Genomic DNA, 14,784 nt, shown 5'->3' with positions numbered 1-14,784 from the left:
ATCCATGGCTGGAGTTTGATTATTAATGTATTATGCTGATCACCATGGCAACCCTCACCCTTGCTCCTGATTCGCTCTGCTCGTCCTGAGAACATCAGCAGGCCAATGACATCACACACGAGGCTGTGAGGACAGTCCTGGAGCTGCTGACTGATGGGAAGAGAGAGAGAGAGAGAGCGTGATGCCACCGTCTGCATCAGGTTAAGACAGGACACCTCTATGCTGTGAGGACATCCTGATCAAGGGTTCAGTTTAGGTTAGCGTTAGAGGCGAGGCAGAGGACAGATGAAGGAGGGTGGGGGGGTCAGTGGTGAGTCCAGGCCCCTTTTAGACATGAACCCTTCTTCATCTGAACGTGTCGGCTTCGTTTCTGAGTAAGCGCCCTGGCCACTACTGTTCAAGTCACGACGGTTATCTCACCGAGTCGGACCTGGTATCATTTACAACATGGTACCAGTCTGAGCTGCATGCAGGTGCACGGACAGATACACATGAACAAGATCACAACGATCTCATGCATACGGCGAATACTGCGCATGTTCCACAGCTCCCTCCATCATGGTTTTGTCTGAATGAAGCCGTGAGGAACACAAACGTAAACGTGACCTACGTCTGACTGACAGGAATCCGCCGCTGTCACAGCTCCAGAAACCGTGGCACCATTATCCGTTATATAAAAGTAAGACGAAGCAGAAAACGGAGCCATCGCTGAGATGTTGTGTTGATTCTGAGGAGGGACAACAGACCTCACAAGTACAGAAAGCCAAACGTGTGTGTACCTGTTGTAGAAGTGGTAGCACGGTGGCGGTGGGAGCCAATCAGGTGGAACAGAGGACTCTGGGAGAACAGTTATCTGAGCGGTAGGATTTCTGCTGTTCACGCTGATCTCTGGACAGAAGAGAACCAGAGTGATGAGTCTGTCCTCACACAGCTATCGTAGGTAGAACAGACACACACAGGTGTCCGCTACATTAACATCACACTATATTATAATGTGGTTCATTACACCTGGTTACAGACAACCTGAGCTCTTCAGATGACAGCAAACGTCAGGTCAGGTTCAACCTGAGCCTGGCTACGATGCATCTGCAGCACCTTCACTGTTTGTTTCAGGGCTTAGACTAGGTTCAGATTAGGCTAAGGAGTTAGGGGACCAACACAAATAAGGTCAGCTGACCCAGGATCTGCCCTTTTCCTGTCAATGGATGGTCTCCAAAGGATGGTGAGATAGGTTTGTTTATACCGATATCATCCAGCTCAGCCTGGTAATGCTGTTTGACTCGATAGCGTCTCAGGCTGATGATGTCACCGGGTTTCAGACAGCGATACCAGCTGACACACACGCTGTTCCACAACACCACACACACACTTCCAGTCTGGTCACACACCTCCAACACCGCCTGGACAGAAAAAGAGAGCAAGCAGGAGGTTAAGAGAGTTTGGAGTTCCACAGGGACCAGTCGTAGGTTCTTTGACCATTTAGACATATGAAACACTACATAACATCCATCCACAATCCATTTTTAGGGAGTATTTGTACAGATGTTCACCTCACGTTTTGGAAACTTGGTCATGTTTACTTCTGCTGTCACTACTCTACAAGCTGGACCAGAGCGACAGTTTTCATAATATCTGGTTAAGTGTCGACTGTCAGCTTTAAAGGTTTAAATATTGTATGAGCAACGCAGGAATTACAACCATTATACAAGGCACCTCTGATTTTAGCAGGTCTTTATAAAACTGGGCAGACTTTACATCTCTGAGGCATTAACTGGTCCTTCTGCTTCCAGTGTCTCTTTTGCTTCATTTTGTCTGTTCTCTAGCTGTGCACAGTGTAACTGTAACTGAAGAGCGATACACAAACAAAGACCACTGATGTAGGCGTAGCGTTTATTGCCTACATATTATAACTTCACGTCTTGTATTTTCAACCTCACCATGTATTTGTTTACTGACCTTATAAGGACACTCACAGCTCCGGTCTGTTTTCCCATAATACATCAGGTGTGACTTGTTGATGATGCGTACAATCAGCTGTAGCTGGACGACGCCCCTGGCGACGCCCCGACGACCAGACAGGAAGGAGTCTCGCAGCTCAGAGACCGTCGCAGCAGGACGTTGCTCTGTTAACACACACACTTACTTAACAACCGATATTTAATTAATTTCAAATATTTTTTTTTTAATAAATTAATTTGACCTTTTAACTCAACACGTATCTCAGATGTTTTTGCTTATTTTTCATCTAATTTTGCCAAAAACTTAAAAAGTGAAGACTCAGAAAATTAAACATATTCTAATTGCTTAATATTTAATCGTGAACAGTGACAGTTCTAAAGATCCATCACCACCTTCCTCCTCATCCTCCTCTTCCTCTTCCTCAGTGGGCAGGGCCTCCCGCCACACGGCCCCGTTGTAGTCCACATTGTTCCACAGAGGGAGAAACACACTCCTGTTGGCTCTCAGAGGAAGCACAGGACCTGTGGGATCAATCAAAATCCATTGTTTGGATCCGAGGTAGTCAAACCGATGGCTCAGTCACACCAGAGTCCACCTGGAGAAATGTGGGGTTGTAAACAGACCTTTCAGGTGCTAGCATGACTAGCGTGCTAATAAGCAGCAGATCATAGAGTCCTAAATTAAACAGCGCTGTATTTAACCATCAGTGATCTGTCACAGGTAAAATGTAGCTAGGCTAAACACGAGACAACACTGCTAAGGTGAACGCACCGCATGTGGTGGCCCAGCACCTCACTGAGACACTCCTCTCATTGTCTCCCATCTGTATTTGTCTCACTTTGAAACCCCTGGTTACCTCTCACTGTACCTGCAGGATGTGAGGAGCCAAACCAGGGCAGAGAGTCCCAGTCCACATCGTCCCTCCTGACTCCGTCATCATCATCGCCTGGAGCTCCATCTGTGACCTCCACACTCACCAGCCTGTAGCTAAAGGAGCAGAAATATTAAACCTGACTGATTACATCACAGCAGCTGTGTCCACCAGGCCACACCCACCTGTATCTCTCTCCACAGGGGGTGAAGGTGGCGTTATGTAGTGTTGATCCAGGCTGCAGGATGTTCCGCTCCACCAGCCGGTTCAGACCAGGATCCAGAGTCACCTGAAGCCTGCAGTCCCCGTCTGTCAGTGTGATGTCATACAGGTCATCACCTAGAGACACCAAACGAGTACACCCCAACAAAACCAGTGAGACCAGCAGACTGAACTAAAGGACAGGCCATAGTTCACACTGTACAGAAAACAATGCTTTGTCTTCTCTCTTTGTTTGATCCTGTCTATTGTGTCTCTGACCGCTGAGGACAGCCTGATGGAGGTAGATGGAGGATCCCTCGTCTCTGCTGTAACGCTGCAGGTCCACCACATACAGAAACTCCCTGCAGACAGCGGGAGGGGATGAGGACACCTGCCAGACAAACAAACCCAAACAAAACAACAAATCAAGACAGGAACACACAGGAAATGATGAGTAAAAACAAAGATGTATCAAACTTTATATTATCTGGTGCAGTAAGTCATCGCTGTCCAGATTTATACAAAACTAGACTCTCAGGGTTTTGTTACACTAGTAGTTGGTGTTTTTAAATGGACTAAACATCTTAAGATGAGTTTGGTTGGTAGTGAATGAGAAATGTCGTCTGAAGTGCAGACGATGGCCCTGGTGACGTAGTAGCATTAAATTATCATGAGTTATTATCAGTACGGTCATTTGTCGTAGTAGCATTAAATCATCATTAGTTATTATCAGTACGGTCATTTGTTGTTGTAGCATTAAATTATCATTAGTTATTATCAGTACGGTTATTTGTCGTAGTAGCATTAAATCATCATTAGTTATTATCAGTACGGTTATTTGTTGTAGTAGCATTAAATTATCATTAGTTATTATCAGTACGGTTATTTGTTGTAGTAGCATTAAATTATCATTAGTTATTATAGTACGGTTATTTGTTGTAGTAGCATTAAATTATCATTAGTTATTATAGTACGGTTATTTGTTGTAGTAGCATTAAATCATCATTAGTTATTATCAGTACGGTTATTTGTTGTAGTAGCATTAAATTATCATTAGTTATTATCAGTACGGTTATTTGTTGTAGTAGCATTAAATTATCATTAGTTATTATAGTACGGTTATTTGTTGTAGTAGCATTAAATTATCATTAGTTATTATAGTACGGTTATTTGTTGTAGTAGCATTAAATTATCATTAGTTATTATCAGTACGGTCATTTGTCGTAGTACCATTAAATTATCATTAGTTATTATCAGTACGGTCATTTGTCGTAGTAGCATTAAATCATCATTAGTTATTATAAGTACGGTTATTTGTCATAGTAGCATTAAATTATCATTAGTTATTATCAGTACGGTTATTTGTTGTAAAAACGTGTTCATCGGTATCAACAATGACAACGAAGAAACAAGAAGTAAACAATACACAATAAAACGTTTAACAAAAACGTGAACTGACGCGCTGTTATAACATTAGCTTCCACCAAACCTAATTCAAATATCTTACAATTTAAAGTTGTCGTAGCCAATAGTGACTAACAGTGAACACGTTTACAACTCAAAGTATGTGTCTACATATGCTGTTATTTCTGCATATCAACAGAATTTATTTATAAACACTAGGTTTCCACAGTCTCTAAATCCATGCTTTGTTTTATAATATCCGACATTCACCAAGCGGTTCTGGTATAAAAATCACGTCTTACGCGGTCCATATGGAATCTTCGTCCTTATAAACTAGGCTTTTACTGTTAAGTTGAAGGAGATATATATTTATTTATTTATATGCTGGAGCCGATGTACCAGAGTCTAATTCCTCGTGTGTCCAACACACCTGGCCAATAAAGCGGATTCTGAGCTTCTTACCCAAAACGTGTTGACCTGCTCAGTAAGAGAAATGATTGATTAGTAAAGCGACATTAAACCGATCGATATTTGAATGGAGTCTGGTGGAAAGCACACGGACCTGGACGGAGACAGAAACAAAAACCAGGTCCGCTACGTCGACGAACATAAGACTGAATCAAACCTTGTTCGCAAGGGTTCCGGACCGGGTCAGGGTTCTGTGGAGGACACAGCCAGCGGCCGCCATGTTGGACAGGGAGCTAAACCACAACAGCGCAATGCATTGTGGGAGACAGACAATTGTTTTAACAAATTAAACGTTTCTTTATCGTAAACTGATACGTCAGTATCAATAAAAACGAGATATAGGCTAATGCATTAATAACAGTGCGGCCATTTACAGAGAATGTGTATAAAACAACAATAAAAACGAGATATAGGCTAATGCAGAATGTGTATAAAACACCACATATAAAACTGATGTGCGGCGCTGAACAACTCTCCCTTGTCTCATCTACACACTGACACAATGTGAGCAGCTGTCACTTAGTCTGTACTGCAGTTTAGGAACTGAACACTAACTGTGATCTGTCCAGAAGTGTGCACGCTGAGGATACACTGGTGGAAGACATGAACACAGCTGCAGTGAATAAACCTCACCATGGCTGGAGGACGGTCTGTCCACAGACACAGGCCTCAGGTGTGGGTCTGAAGATGAACGTCCCACCTTCAGGTCAGTTACACTCATACATTTATGAGCGGACTCCCATCAGCCTGTGGAGGACAGGACTAGGGCCTGGTGCCTAAGAGGTCACCGTGCTGAGGGACATCTGGCTGAGAGCGTGCACACATCCTCCGCTAACAGCACACACAAGTCTGTAGAGGATTTTTATGGCACTGCCTTTATTTCAGAGTATCACAGTAAAAAGAGTCGAATTACTGTGATATTTATAAAAGTATTTTCCTACAAAAGCAGCCAAAGACATCACATGTTGTCTAAACACAAGTAGCTCTGTCTAAACAAAATAGTCTGAAACTAAACAGAGTTAAACCTGGAATTCTCTGATCAACTCTGATCAGTCTGACCAGATGTTGTCACTAAAACACAGTTTTGATACTTTACATGTTCTGCTTGGTACCAGTAAGGTTCTGGGGTTATGGATCACTCCAGTGTCTGTGTTTCTGCACCCGCTGCCCTTTACTTTGTCAGACCTGGGTGAGACCAAGTCCTTCTACTCTCTCACTGTGGCATCAGGTCTGCGCTCAGCGTGTGAAGTGCTGCAAGTCTCTGAACTCCAGGTACAGGCTGAACAGCAGGTGCAGAGCCTGGATCCTGCTGCTGTAAACGGGGATGTCCAGCAGGCTGCAGATGATGTCGGTGTACTGCGGCAGGCTGCAGTGGAGGCGGGCGGGGGGCAGCTGCAGGCGGCCAAGCAGCTCCTCCAGCTCGGCCGGCCACTCCTGCATCAGGCCGTCAATGTCGGGACGGCTGTAATGGACGCTGGCCGGAGGTTTGGAGCGGTGCAGAGCACTGATACTCTCCACCCAGCTGTCCACCACCCGAGGGTTGGACTGAGGACTAGCGACACTCGTCACCTTCTTCAACTGGACAAGACAGAGACAGAGAGAGAGAGAGAGAGAGAGAGAGAGAGAGAGAGAGAGAGAGAGAGCGAGAGACAATGAAAGGCTGAGACAAGTTTGTTTATTTACCCCGAGCTCAGGATCACTCAGCCCTCACAACAACTAATGTAAACACTGAGGACAAGTAATCGAGACGCCATCCTCTGCCCTGCTACAGCAGAGAGAGAGAGAGCGTGAAAACCACCAGGGGCATGTGCTGCCTGGTGGTGGTTGGCTGAACAGCTACTGAGGCGCACTGCCAGGCAGCGTGAGCCTGAGAGCAGGGCAGATGTTTTAAAACTCAGCCACTGACAGATCCCAACATACATTTGCATATCTCAGGAAAAAACAATGTTGATTCATTTATATTTTTAACTAAGGGTTTGGTTTATAAAATGTCATAACACCTGTCTGAGGTTCCAGACACCTGGAAAGGCCAAAACTAATGATTTACTATCACAAATTAAGCTGGAACTGGACACTGCTTGGAAAATAAATAAATAAAAACAATCACTTCGACCACCTGATTAAATTTCTGTTGACAAACTGCTTCTGCTCTGTAAAAGTGTGTGATACAGGTGTGTGTACCTTGGCGGCCCCGTGCTGTTTGGTCTCCTCTGACAGCCACAGCGACAGCACCGTGGGGTCGGACTGTTTTACACTGGGCTCGTCTAGAACCAGCAGACCCAGACCGTCTGCTTTACCATCCGGCCTCGGTACCTGAACGCCACACAGGTCACAGTGGGGTCAGAGGTCAGGGAGATAAACTTCCACTATCATTTCTTTAAATATATACCGGTCCATTTTATCAAGTGTGACTTATTTAGAATCAGAATCAGCTTCATTGGCCAGGTGTGTTGGACACATAAGGAATTCTGGTACAGCGGCTCAACGCGCATGTACATGTCCTTATTTATTTACTTCTTATGAGAAAAACGAGACTAAAGCTACAGATAAAATGACCTGTGACACTGAGCTATGACAAGGATTTTTAATCACAAAACACCTCAACGATGTGGAAAACGGACGAGAACAATCTGATTCGTTTTAATCAAACCACAGAGCAGCTGCTGATCAGTGAAACTTTCTCCACCAGCCAATCAGACGTCTTGTCTAGCAGCCCACTGATCGGTCTGACCCACTGTTAACAAGTTAATAAATCTCCACAGCACTAATTAATCAGTACGACGACAACAAGCTCTTAACTCAAATAATTACACTTTAATGCTACTTAACTCCAGTGTTTTCTTGTTGCCGTACTCGTGATCATGTTAAAATACCATCTCAGTGTTTTTCACTTCCTGATGTTTCCCCACATTAAAAGATTTCATATAAAAAAAGCAGGCAGCAAGACTTTTAATGTGGAAACTCTAGAGGAAGTGCTGATTTATATTCACCATGGAGCCAAAACAAAGACTCGTAGTACCTCCTGCTGATGTAGTGGTACTGAGTCAGCAGACTGTGTCTTTGTACCTTCAGGAAGGCGTCGATGTCGCCCACAGCTGGGATGAAGTCTGGGATGAACGGCTTCAGGCTGTGCTCCAGCTCCATGGTCTGAGGACTGTAACTGAGAGCAGATAACAGAGGGGACAGTGAGGTCATGTCATCATAAATGACTCACTTCATTAGCAGCTTTACAGGAAGTTTGTTTGTGACCAGAGGATTTCATTTGTTTCCTGATTCAAGTTGAAATGACTGGACATGCGCTGACTGCAGGTCAGATTAATAAAGAAGACACAAACCGCTGTCAGCATGCATCACAAACAGGTTTCTCTCCACCTCTGAACCTGGATAATAAACAGTATTATACTCAGTCTATTGTCGTTGCTCTTCAGTCACACATCAGGAAGAAAAGTCACGATGACTGTCGTTACCAGTTCATCTCACGATTACTTTATGATTACTCCCTTAGTCTTCAAAACATCACAAATTGGGGAAGAAATGCTCCTGAAGCTGAATATCATCAGATGTTCTGTCTAATCTGACAAAATGCCCCAAAACCCAAAGTCATTCAGTTTGCCGTGATCTAAGATGAAGAAACGTAGCAAGTCCTCAAACCTGAGAAACTGGAACCAGAATATCTTTTTCCACCACAACAGGTTGAACTGTGACTAAAGCAGAAACACCAAAAGTGTGCTGGCGTTAGATTCTCTAATGTGATGATGTAATGCTTCCCTTCGTCATCCTGAAGAGCTGTGGACACAACCGGACATCTGAGGACTGACTCAAGACTCCAGGAAATTATAACAGGCATCGCTACAGAATCGATAATGAAACTAAGTAAACCCTGAAGAGTGCGAGGCACCTTGTTCTTCACCTGCATCTGTGTGTCTGATCTCAACCTCTTCCTCACCGTGTGATGTACTGGAACAGCTCTTTGATTTCGGTGCTGACGGGCAGGTTGGCGTAGTCGGCGGGGTCATACGCCCCCTCCGGAGCCTGTCCGGTCTCATCGTCATCGTCTGTATCCTCTTCATCTGAGTCGTCCTCGTCTTCCTCCTCGTCCTCCTCAGCCTGCTCCCAGGCTTCCTGCGGATCGGCTCTTTGGCTCTCTGAGACTTGTGGTCCTCATCGAACTCGTCACTGCTGCTGTCGGCCGACATCAGGCCACGACCCTTCTTGCTCCTCCTGGACTCTGACTGAAAGGAGGAGAATCACTGGATCATCTGACAACAAGCTCAGTGGTGTTTATCTGGTTCCAAACCATAAAGCACCAGCTTTCACAGACAGTGGATCTATACTAATGAAAACCAACAGAGTTCTCTATGAAGCTGCATGTGGTCTGAAAATAATTCTCTGCTAAACAAGTGGATTAAAACAAATCAGCTGCAAAATCATTTTTACAGCTGTTTCTGAAAGTGCGCCTCGAAATAACGTTGTAGCCTTCGATCTCCTTGTTCAGTTGGTATAACATGAATCTAAATTGTCATTTTATTATGATTTCTATCTTAAAAGAGCTGTAAGTGCAGCTACACCACGTCCCAGGACAGGGCGGTGACCGGGATGACCGGTGACCGTTACCTGACGATGGCTGTGGGGAGTCGGGCTGTAGACGCTCAACACCTCCTCGGAGTCGATCACTTCCAGGCTCTCGTCGTACGGCTGGTTCTTCAACAGTTCGGTGTCTTTACCCCGATCAGTCCACTCCATAGGACACCGACAGATTACCGGGTGGACCCAACGACGGTCACACACATTTATATACCGGTCAGATTCGCTTTAGCCCTGATTCAGTGTTTATAAACCAATTTAAACCGACTTATAACCGGTTCACCTGTGTGTCTGTGAGTGTAATAGAGGTCCCTATCGACACAACAGTTTATCTGTCCGCTAGCATCGATAATCCAACCAATTTAACCGCTTTTCTGACCGTTAGTACCGACCTTATTACAAAACATTGCCCTGTTAGTGAAGCTAGCACAGCAACAAACTGCTAACGACAAACCGAAGCACGGGAGGGTTTAAACCGACCGAGACGGGAAACACACGACGTCCGAGGACAAAACAGTCACAGACACAAACCTCCTGCCTTTATGTGTTTTCAATGTAAAGTTACTGACGGTCTGAGTTCAGTCTAAACGCGTCTTTCTGCCTCAAAATGGTGCTGGCGACAGCCGCTAGCTGAACCATCGTGAAGAATGTGCTGTATCCCGGCAACGGACCATGCAAGGCATCATGGGTAGTGTAGTCAGATTTGAGTGACTATAAAAGTAACTTCTTAAACTTTGATGTCAGAGGATTACTGTCTGTCACATCAGTCTAATCTTCACTGATATTGTTACCTGTGGGTCATGGCTAACGTGGCACGAACCGACTAGATTACTCAGATCCCCAAGCCCGTTTCTGTTAGAGGTGCCCAGGGCCAGATACAAACACTGGGGTGACCGTGCTTTTACTGTTGCAGCTCCTAAATTGTGGAATGGTTTACCTTTTAATGTTAGATCCTCCACAGACTTGACAACTTTTAAATCATTGGCTAAATCATATTTATTCACTTTGGCTTTTAATACATAGTGTTGTCTGATGCTTCCTTCTTTTATCTCTTGATTCTGTGTACTTGGTGTTTTTTATGTTCCTATGTCGTTTTATTTCTCTGTTGATATTTTTTACTCTGGATTTGCATTGCCATGTAAAGTACTTTGGTCGACCAGACCTTGTTTTTAAAGTGCTATACAAATAAATTTTGATTTGATTTGATGACCAGCACCATTTTTGCCTTTTGTGCTGAAAACTCTGTCCTACCTAGACCTGCTGACAACCACTCACCGAGGTCTGTGCTGGTTCACATTTCTCTTTTCCTGCTCCTGAATGAAGAGGAGACGAATAATTCTTCTTGACTTTAAACAGGGAAGGCGAGCACTAAACGCTCCCCTTCAATCTAGAGCTATACAATTAAGAACTGGGTGTAATCATTGATGGGATCTAAATGTTAATGGCCTCATCAAAGCTATAACCAAGTTATTATCCTGGCACCTTAAAAACAGCCAGTGAGAAACTTGGTCTAAGCAGGATTTAGAAAAGCTCACTTATGCCTTTGTTTCTAGTGGGGCAGACTAGTGTAAAGCTCTACTGCCTGGCCTCCCCAGTAAGACCATCAGAAAACTCAAAATACTGCTGTCAGACCACTGGCAAACACCAGGAAGAGACAACACATTACTCCAGTCCTTAGATCTGTGCACTGGTTTCTAGTTAAATACAGAATTCAGTGCAAGGCCCCACTCATTGTCTACAGGTCTCTCAATGGTCTGGGCCCAAAATACACCAGAGACATGTTTGCCGAGTACAGACCTGGTCTCAGATCAGCTGGTGGTGCCCAGAGTTCCGACTAAACAAGGTGGAAGTGCCTGTAGCCACGACGCTGCCCACAGCTGGAACCAGCTCCCAGTAGGACTGAGATCTGCCCCAACTGGAGTTTACAGCTACAGGCTACTGTTTTATCTTCTACTTTTAATTAACTTGTACTTATTCTGTAAATTCTGGCTTAAACTTGTCTGTACTTTTATATCTTTACATATCTTCTACTTTTTATATTTGTATTTAAAGGTTTTTATGTCATGTTTGTCATTTAAAGCCCTTTAATGTGACTGTAAGACAATGTTCTATACAAATAAACTTGCCATCAGTCTGTCAACAGCCCGTGAAGTCGAGCTTTTACTCATTCTATTTAATGATCCCATCAGGTGGCACACAGAGGACAACAGGAGATGGGCAGCTCCTATTTGTACTCACCCACGTCTCAGGTCCAAAGCAGAAGTTCAGTCACAGTCGTCTTCTTAAATGTACTGTATTTATTCTGTTGTGAGTGGGACATGAACAGAGCTGCATGTCAAAGTCAAACTGAGGAAAGGTCATATTCATCACACCGTAACTCTACATTATCAAACACAGGACTATGCCAGGCTCCACACTCATCCAGATCCATACACAAATCAAACTCTGGGCGTTGGTTGAGAGAATACGCCACATCCTAATTGTCCTTCACTCTTCCTTAATGACGGAGCTCAGTGCTCCTTAAAGTCTGACAGAGACAAAACACATCTGTATCCTAGCTTGAATTGTAATGTTACACAAAGCATCTGTGACACATGTAACCTCTGAACCTCCACCACAGATTTTCTACAACAGGTACAGAGCTCTCCAGTATTTTATAGCTCACACTGATGTTGGAGTCCAATGAGACAAAGCAGATCCAAGCTAAGCACAGAAAAAATGGCATCAGTGTTTAGAACTAATTAAGATAAGTTAGACCAGAACAGCCGGTCTGTTCACAGGTCTGAAGTGTGTCGGTGGGTTTTTAGACGATCCTCGACCACAGCGGTCACAGATTTACACCTTGCCTTCAGTATGAAGTCGCTGATGTGTTTTTAAGTGACTATTCTGAGTGAAAGATTTCCCACATTGGCCACAGCTGTACGGCTTCTCTCCGGTGTGAATTCGCTGGTGGGATTTCAGATGATTTTTCTGAGTAAAACTCTTCCCACATTGCTCACAGCTGTACGGCTTTTCTCCAGAATGAATTCTTTGATGGGCATTTAGTTCACTTCTCCAAACAAAAGCTTTGCCACACTGGTCACACCTGTACGACTTCTCTCCTGTGTGAATCTGCTGATGGGCTTTTAGACGACTTCTCCACAGAAAGGTTTTCTGGCACTGGTCACAGCTGTACGGTTTTTCTTTAGAATGAATCTGTTGGTGGGTCTTCAGGTAACTTCTCCAAACAAATGTTTTCCCGCACTGGTCACAGCTGTAGGGCTTCTCTCCGCTATGAAGTCTTTCATGGGTCTTCAGTTGACTTACCCGAGTGAAAGCTTTCCCACACTGCTCGCAGCAGTACGGCTTCTCCCCGGTGTGAATTTGCTGGTGGGCTTTTAGATGACTTTTCTGAAGAAAAGCCTTGTCACAGCGGTCACAGCTGTACGGCCTGTCCCCAGTGTGACTTCGCTGATGGGACTCCAGCTGATGCATCTGAGTGTACGTCTTCCCACACTGCTCACAGCTGTACAGGTTATCTCCAGTGTGAAACCGCTGGTGATACTGTAGGTTGCTCTTCCTAGTGAAGGTTTTCCCACACTCCTCACAGATGTACGGTTTTTCCCCCAGATGAATTCGTTGATGTATTTCTAGCTCACTACTCCACGTGAAAGTCTTCCCACACTGCTGACACCAGTAGGGATTCTCTCCAGCATGCACACGCGTGTGATTGTGCAAGCTAATGAATGAAAAGAAGAGCTTCCCACAGTGGTCACAGCTGTACCGTTTTTCTCCAGTATGTACACGCTGATGGGTTTTTAGGTGACTCCTCTGAGTAAATGTTTTATCACACTGGTCACAGCTGAATGTTTTTTCTCCGATGTGAAATCGCTGATGGGTTTTGAGACAGCTCTTCTGAGCGAACGCTGCCCCACACAGGTCACAGCCGTATGGTTTCTCTCCGGTATGCTCTCTCTGATGAATCTTCAGACGGGCTAGCGTTATGAAGGCTTTCCTACACTTCTGACAGCGATGGCGTTTGGGTTTCTTTGTGCGTCTTTTTTTCTGTAATGACAGACAAAGCATGGGAGATTTAGATCAGACGTTTTAGAACATCCATTCAGCTGTCAGTAAAAAGGACATGTCAGGTCACATTAAGTCTCAAATTAAGGGTCAAAAGCTTCACTTTGTGAGACCAAGAGCATTTTATAATAATAATAAAAAACTTTATTTATATAGCGTTCTACAGCTCGTGAGAGCACCATAGTGCGGTACAATCAAAAACAGAACAATACTAAAACACTTCTAAAAACACAAGTTAGGACTCGAAAGCCTGCTTAAGAAAGTGGGTCTTTAAGGCCTTAAGGCCGATTTAAAGGCCACTAGATCACTTTCCCCCCGTAGTACAACCGGCAGGGCATTCCATAGTCTAGGGCCACAAACAGAAAACAAACAGTCACCCCACTTTTTATAGCGAGATCGCAGGACCACCAGTAACAAATGATCAGCAGATCGAAGAGCTCTCCATGGCACATAAATGGCCAACAGGTCAGACAAATAGGATGGTGCAAGGCCAGGAATAGCCTTAAAACCAAACAGTAATATCTTGAATTTCATTCTGAATTGAAGAGCACAGAGAATAGGGGAAATATGAGCAAACCTGGGAGCATTAGATAGCAGCCGAGCTCTTTAACGGTTCTTAAAGAGACCAGTGAGCGAGAGCAGTGGATCAGACGATAAGGTTTTGGTGCTAATGGAGCAACTTCTCTCTGCCACCTTTACTCTATGTCTCTGTTGGAACGACAGCGAGGCTCGGCCCACCCCACCCCCCACGGAGCAGACAGCAGCTGGGAGGCTGCAAAGAGGGTGCAGGTGAAGTCAGACTTCACCTAAGCTCGTTACTGTGCATGTAATAAAACTAAGAAAAGTAATTTGCCAAAACACCTGCTAAATGAGCAGGAGTAATCGTTTCAGCACAGCCACAGTCTGTCGTCTACTGCTGCTATCGCTCGAGTGGTCACTAACATTCTGGTCCTGGGTCCAAACTCTGGTTCATTCCCCTGAGTCCAACATGTCGCGGTGTTGTGTCCCATTTTACCACTTTCCTGGTGATGACAAGGAGAAAAGGAAATAGCCAGAGTTGATTAGGCTAGTCACAGTATTTTATACTTAATAAAAATAAAATTCCTCTAAAGGTGCGCTGTTTTTCTGCCCTGTAATGTAGCAAGCTAGTTAGCATGAAGCTAACATAAACACTACGATGTTAATATAAACACTACATTTTACGGTGTTGAAAATAAAGGTACAAGCTGGGAACT

General features: G+C 44.4%; 3 protein-coding genes across 3 annotated transcripts in view; all 3 read right to left on the bottom strand.

Moving 5' to 3' along the window:
- LOC109952433 (uncharacterized protein CXorf57) overlaps positions 1–5,247 on the bottom strand; it is a 10,068-nt gene extending 4,821 nt beyond the window's left edge. The window contains exons 1-9 of the mRNA XM_020587502.1: positions 5,061–5,247; positions 3,311–3,422; positions 3,016–3,169; positions 2,828–2,946; positions 2,352–2,480; positions 1,957–2,123; positions 1,244–1,400; positions 780–888; positions 59–150 (exon numbers count right to left, since the gene is read on the bottom strand). Coding sequence (XP_020443158.1) covers positions 59–150; positions 780–888; positions 1,244–1,400; positions 1,957–2,123; positions 2,352–2,480; positions 2,828–2,946; positions 3,016–3,169; positions 3,311–3,422; positions 5,061–5,123 — 1,102 coding nt within the window. The 5' untranslated portion in view covers positions 5,124–5,247. The remainder of the gene's footprint in view (positions 1–58; positions 151–779; positions 889–1,243; positions 1,401–1,956; positions 2,124–2,351; positions 2,481–2,827; positions 2,947–3,015; positions 3,170–3,310; positions 3,423–5,060) is intronic.
- A 511-nt stretch (positions 5,248–5,758) lies between these two features.
- LOC109952452 (intraflagellar transport 46 homolog (Chlamydomonas)) lies at positions 5,759–10,174 on the bottom strand. The gene is given in 6 exon segments (XM_020587537.1): positions 5,759–6,481; positions 7,085–7,216; positions 7,970–8,063; positions 8,850–9,015; positions 9,018–9,135; positions 9,518–10,174. Coding segments are annotated over 6 exon segments (981 nt in total). The 5' UTR covers positions 9,647–10,174; the 3' UTR covers positions 5,759–6,139.
- Positions 10,175–11,638: 1,464 nt separating this feature from the next.
- Positions 11,639–14,784, bottom strand: part of LOC109952443 (zinc finger protein OZF-like) — a 5,330-nt gene continuing 2,184 nt past the window's right edge. The window contains exon 2 of the mRNA XM_020587521.1: positions 11,639–13,531. Within this exon, the coding sequence (XP_020443177.1) occupies positions 12,323–13,531 (1,209 nt within the window). The 3' untranslated portion in view covers positions 11,639–12,322. The remainder of the gene's footprint in view (positions 13,532–14,784) is intronic.

The sequence above is a fragment of the Monopterus albus genome, unplaced genomic scaffold (genome assembly GCF_001952655.1).
Source record: "Monopterus albus unplaced genomic scaffold, M_albus_1.0 scaffold460.1, whole genome shotgun sequence".
In the NCBI taxonomy this organism is placed as follows: Eukaryota; Metazoa; Chordata; class Actinopteri; order Synbranchiformes; family Synbranchidae; genus Monopterus; species Monopterus albus.
Note: the sequence above shows the minus strand (reverse complement) of the source record. Positions and strands in the feature narration are given on the sequence as shown.